Here is a 4468-nt window from a genome sequence, read left to right on the forward strand (position 1 = left end):
TGGGGACAGAGAGTGAACAGGAAAGGGGAAAAAGAAACAAAAAGGAGCAAGCCGGCGAAAGTAAGGGCAACCTTTTACTGACGCGAGAAGAATAACCATCAATAAATTCATCTTTATCAAGGCAGCACGTTAGTAAACAGCCATATCAACAGCACGAGCACAGAAACAGTGTCAATAGTAATCAAATATAACACTGATGGCCGTGTACACCTGTTAGTAAACATCACTTACCATACTAATGTCCTCAACATATGTTAGTATATCTAAGCCTACACGTGCAAGGGAAGACACACAATCTCTGACATGCCTTGTGCACATCAGCAATGATCTGACAAACGTGTGCACGTCAGTAATGATTTAACAAGTGCTGATGGGTTGGTGGGACGTTAGTAATAATCAGACATTTAACACTAACGGGTGTAGTCGAATGTTAGTAAGAATCCGCAAACCGGTGAAACATCAGGCGATAATCAAATTAATAATAACTCTCTTCCAGCTGTCGGTAAAAAAACTGCTTTACCATCACAGTGTTTCTCTCGTCAGTGAAATCCAACTTTTACGGCAGTTTGCCTTCTGCCTATCAGTAAAAGTTGGATTTTTTGTGGTGATTTAGTTGACAAAAGAAATGGGCTGAATTAAGGCCCAAATATCATCATGTCCATTGTTTGTTTTGTGCTACACCGGTTTCTAGAAAAAATGTTAAAAAGTTAAGGCATCTGAGTCGAAGGGAGCAGCACCACTAGGGAGGCCTTGACTATTAGGTGGCCGTCATTAATTCAAAGCTTTCACGGTAGATTTTTATACTGTATGTAAATTAACATGAACTATTGCAGGTTAAACCAGCTCAATTAGATCTGTCACGAAATATGTAGTCTTTCTCACAAAAATCAGGGCATTACAAGAAGCTGGCAAATAGATAGATCGCCTGACTATGGCGGTGATTTTTGGGCCTGGCCTATTTGAGTTGGCCTTCACCTTCATATATATATATATATATATATATTATCAAAACTTACCTCGTTCTTTATGCCAACCCCTAGGAGGATTAAAGTTTAGCTTAGTTTATATGTTCAATTTATATTGGCACAATGGATGAGGTAAGTTCTCATAAACAATTAGTCTTTGTTTCGAATTCTTGTCAACTCTATGATATGCAAAATGAGGTCATCGAGCTTCAAATTGAAGCATGGTGGAGGCGCCACTCTAATACATTAAAAACAGGTTTTGTGTTCTAGGAGGACGATGGGTTGGGTGGATATGGGTGGGGAATCTTCCCCTTTCACTAGCTAAATATAATCTGATGATATAAATATGTTCAATACTGATGAAGAATGAAAAACCCATTCTTTATTTTTTGGATTGTTGACTAAAAAAGATAAATTCATGGGCTTAAAATTGAAACAACATATACCTTTTGTGGCCTTTGAGTGGTGTTATCGATTCATTACTTCTTTTATCTGCAATTGTGAAGCGATTCAGAGTACTATATTCAAATCTAAGCATGTTTTTGTTAATCATCCAAAGGTTGAGCCAACTTTCCTAAACTTTTAATGGATTGGACTTCACATGATCACATCTAATTGTATACAATTAACCGAAAATAAGATCAATGAAATTTTGTATGTTTTTGAATGGATTCGGGTTTAGTTAGTTATCCAATCCAAACTCCTTCGCATCTTTCCTTTTCTATAGCAACTCAACTCCTTGCTGCTCAGCTCGCCCTAGCCGCCCTTCTTTTGAGGGTTTCTTGGGGGTTTTTCAACCCTCCACTCCTCCCTCTTCCCTTCAAAAAAGCCTTCTTCCAACGCATTCTAAGAATAAGTCTCTCTCTCTCTGTGCCTCTGCCTCTGCCTCTGCCGTAGTCTTGTCTGTAAGTTTTGGGAGAATGGAAACTTCTGAGCATGCGAAGCTGTTCATTGGTGGGATCTCATGGGAGACCAACGAAGAAACCCTAACGGAGCACTTCAAGAGGTATGGGGAAGTGGCGGAGTCTGTCATCATGAGGGATAGGAATACGGGGAGCACGAGGGGCTTTGGCTTCGTTCTATTCTCTAACCCCTCTGCTGCTGACAAGGCCCTCCAAGACAAACATGTTATCGCTGGTAGAACCGTAAGTACTTCCAATTGCTCCCTTTTAGTAGTTATGCCATCATGCTTCTTCTTCTTCTTCTTCTTGACTCCAGTAATACTTGGACTCTTATTTTCTTTTCCAAGGTTTGTTTCGATAAGTTTAGCTAAATCTTTAGCACTTGTGCTTTTTTGTAATTCGAAGAACAGCTAAAGGCATATTCATTCCTGTTTGTTGGGCACTTAATATAGGTAGAAGTGAAAAAAGCAGTCCCTAGAGGGGAACATCAAAAACAACAACAAAAGAACGGCATGAACAGAACAAATAATGATAGCACCAATGGCAGCAATAATAATAACAATAGCAGCTCTAGTAGTGGTCAGTTTAGAACAAAGAAGATTTTTGTTGGTGGTTTATCTTCCAATTTAACGGAGGAAGAATTCAAAGGGTACTTTGAGAAGTTTGGTAAGATCACAGATGTGGTTGTCATGTATGATAGTGCCACACATAGGCCCAGGGGCTTTGGTTTCATAACTTTTGACTCTGAAGACGCGGTCGATAATGTGATGCAGAAGAGTTTCCACGAATTGAATGACAAGCTAGTAGAGGTCAAGAGGGCAGTTCCTAAAGATGGTAATTTAGGGCACCATGGAAATAATGGTCCTAGAATGACAGGTGGTGGAGGTGGTTATATGTACAGTAATAACAATGGTGCTGGTATTTATTCACCATATGGTCCAAGATATGGATTTTTCCCTGGTTACACGCCATTGCCCCCAATTGCAAACTATGGGAATGGGAGGCTTGGAGCATACCCGTCGCCAGTTGGCGGTGCTTTGGGTGGTACTGGTGGTTATGGTGGTGGCTACCCAATTGGAAGCTATGGAGGGATTCCCCCACAGGCTGCTGGTTATGGGGCTGGTTTTGCTAATGGCCCTACAATCGGTCCACCTAGAAGCCCTTGGAATGGCCCTGGCATGGTTTCCCCAAGGCAAAGCCCTGCTCCTTATGGGAGTCCTGTTTATCCTTATGCAAGCAGTGTGACACCTGGCTATATGAATGGCAGCAGGTTTGCAAATGTTAATGCTGGATTTCATGACTTGCGTGGGGGTTCTGCAAATTCTAATGGGAAGTGGCATCATTCTAGCAAAGATCCAAAACCATCAGGAGGAAGCAGTGGAAGCATGGCCTCTGCAGCTCGTGCTGAAGGTGGGAAATCGGATGACAGTTCTTCTGATTGCTCAGGAAATTGTGGATCTGCAGGAAGGCAGAACCAGGGGGGATCAGATTCACGATTTAGGCCTTACCCTGATCGTGTGGGATAGTCTCTTACTGTTTTATTTCAGATATTCTATATTTGTGTCTCATGTGCTTTCAAGATTGGTAAAATCCTTATATAATCATCATCTCAGTTTCTCTATGTGATCTTTCATTTATTTAAATTTTGATAGTTGCAATATGTGCTTTTTGTTTATCTTCTAGTATAGAAAAGCATATCTTTTGCTATTATTTTTTTTGGACCATAGATTCAGCTATAATTTTATAGTAAGTTTGGGTTTTTATGGATTTCTTGGTAGTAATATATATTTTTTGAAGTTTTGCTTTGACCAGTCTGGGCACCAATTCAGGAATTCATTTCATATGATTCTTTGCAGAAGCTGTTTTTTTTCAGTAGGATTTTTTTTCTTAGTAAATTTGATTCTTAACATCACAAAAATTGCATGTCCTTTTTTTTGAGTTCCTGTTAAATAAAAGTTTTTGTTGTAAAAGTTTTATCTTGGGCTGCTTAGTTTTTAATTAGATCAAATTCTGAAGTTGATTTTATCAATTGGAGATAATATTTTCTTTCTGTGCTGGATCACTGCCAATAAAAATAATTGAACCTTGACTTTCTGAAGAAGCACATAATAGACCAGGAAATTGTAGAATTAGGCTGATAGCATTTACGTACATTTCAATTATTTTATGTAACTTTTTTATTGACTTGAAGGAGCACAGTAAATGTTAAACCTTCAGATGAATTGAAGTTCCTTATGTGCCTCTCTTTTCTGCTCCATTTTTTTTTTTGGGGATCCCCACACATATATTCCTATTAATGGCATGCCAAACTAGGTTTTGAAATATCTGACAAGGAAAACTTGGAAAAATTGGCCCTTAGTTTCCACTCTTTTGCTTTCTAGGCGGTATTAGAGCATGACAGGATCCAAACAGAGCAGTCATGTTTATTTTCTCCTAGTTCAAGGCATATCTATGTGCTTTACTTTATCAGCTTAAACATTTGCTTGTGGAAATTGGAGTTGCCGTTCTCTATGAGTAAATAATTTTTAAAATTCATTGTCATATGCTAGCTTTCTCCAAGTCGAATCATCCTGCACTATTTTGAGCTGGTCATTAGGATGC

General features: G+C 39.1%; 1 protein-coding gene across 1 annotated transcript; it reads left to right on the forward strand.

Moving 5' to 3' along the window:
- The first annotated feature begins 1720 nt into the window (after nt 1–1720).
- LOC116253474 (heterogeneous nuclear ribonucleoprotein 1-like) lies at nt 1721–3488 on the forward strand. The gene is made up of 2 exons (XM_031628297.2): nt 1721–2110; nt 2320–3488. Exons 1-2 carry the CDS (start codon nt 1886–1888, stop codon nt 3391–3393), a joined length of 1299 nt encoding a protein of 432 aa, XP_031484157.1. The 5' UTR covers nt 1721–1885; the 3' UTR covers nt 3394–3488.
- The last annotated feature ends 980 nt before the right edge of the window (nt 3489–4468 follow it).

The sequence above is a fragment of the Nymphaea colorata genome, chromosome 4 (genome assembly GCF_008831285.2).
Source record: "Nymphaea colorata isolate Beijing-Zhang1983 chromosome 4, ASM883128v2, whole genome shotgun sequence".
NCBI lineage: Eukaryota > Viridiplantae > Streptophyta > Magnoliopsida > Nymphaeales > Nymphaeaceae > Nymphaea > Nymphaea colorata.

Bases quoted from the DNA above. Each gene is read 5' to 3' on its own strand.
- LOC116253474 (XM_031628297.2), top strand. From the start codon at position 1,886: ATGGAAACTTCTGAGCATGCGAAGCTGTTCATTGGTGGGATCTCATGG. The intron at 2,111-2,319 runs GTAAGTACTTCC...CACTTAATATAG, and splicing joins ATGTTATCGCTGGTAGAACC to GTAGAAGTGAAAAAAGCAGT.